This window comes from Halyomorpha halys, unplaced genomic scaffold, assembly GCF_000696795.3.
Source record: "Halyomorpha halys isolate HHAL.00 unplaced genomic scaffold, Hhal_1.1 Scaffold286.1, whole genome shotgun sequence".
Classification (NCBI taxonomy): Eukaryota; Metazoa; Arthropoda; class Insecta; order Hemiptera; family Pentatomidae; genus Halyomorpha; species Halyomorpha halys.
The window spans coordinates 214,262-214,926 of record NW_027115682.1 but is presented as its reverse complement, the minus strand read 5'-3'; the positions used below and the strand labels follow the sequence as shown (position 1 = coordinate 214,926).

Sequence of the window (665 nt, the reverse complement as noted above, 5' to 3'; positions counted from 1 at the left end):
TATTTATTATAATATTTGAAGTATTATTAATATTTTTATTTTTATGTATAGTCAATATGTTTGTTTGTTTATTTTAGTTATGTATGTATGTATGTATGTATAAGTAATTAGTATTAAATTTGAATTCGAAAAGGTGTAAATGATTGAAGATACATTAATTTTGTTTTTTTATATATATATATATTTTTTTTACATTTTATAGGATTCCTCAGTTTTGAAGATGAAGTGATGCCCGGTAACCAAGGACTGAAGGACCAACTAATGGCTCTTCGTTGGGTTAAAAAGAACATCGACAAGTTCGGTGGAGATCCGAAAAGAGTGTCACTTGTTGGCGAGAGTGCAGGGGCAGCGAGTGTTTACCATCACATAGTATCTCCCTTAAGCAGGGGTAATGGGACTATACAAGTGTATTTCTCTTATTTATATGGTGATATAGTTATATTTGCGAAGACTATTAATATTAACGTTACTTAAACTGCGATACCTCCTGAATCAAAATTTCTGGTGCCGTGCGCAGATAACACACTTTCATTTATCACAGTTATAATTAATCTTCGCTAATGTCAGAACAGATATTTCTCTCTCTCTCTCTCTCTCTCTCTCTATATATATATATCTCTCTCTCTCTCTCTCTCTCCCTCCCTCTCCCTCTCTCTCTCTCCCTC

The 665-nt window shown here is 33.1% G+C and overlaps 1 protein-coding gene across 1 annotated transcript in view; it reads left to right on the top strand.

The window, feature by feature from the left end:
* The window catches only part of LOC136797102 (esterase FE4-like), a 20,649-nt gene that overhangs the window by 11,100 nt on the left and 8,884 nt on the right, over positions 1-665 (top strand). The window contains exon 5 of the mRNA XM_067052700.1: positions 203-388. Within this exon, the coding sequence (XP_066908801.1) occupies positions 203-388 (186 nt within the window). The remainder of the gene's footprint in view (positions 1-202; positions 389-665) is intronic.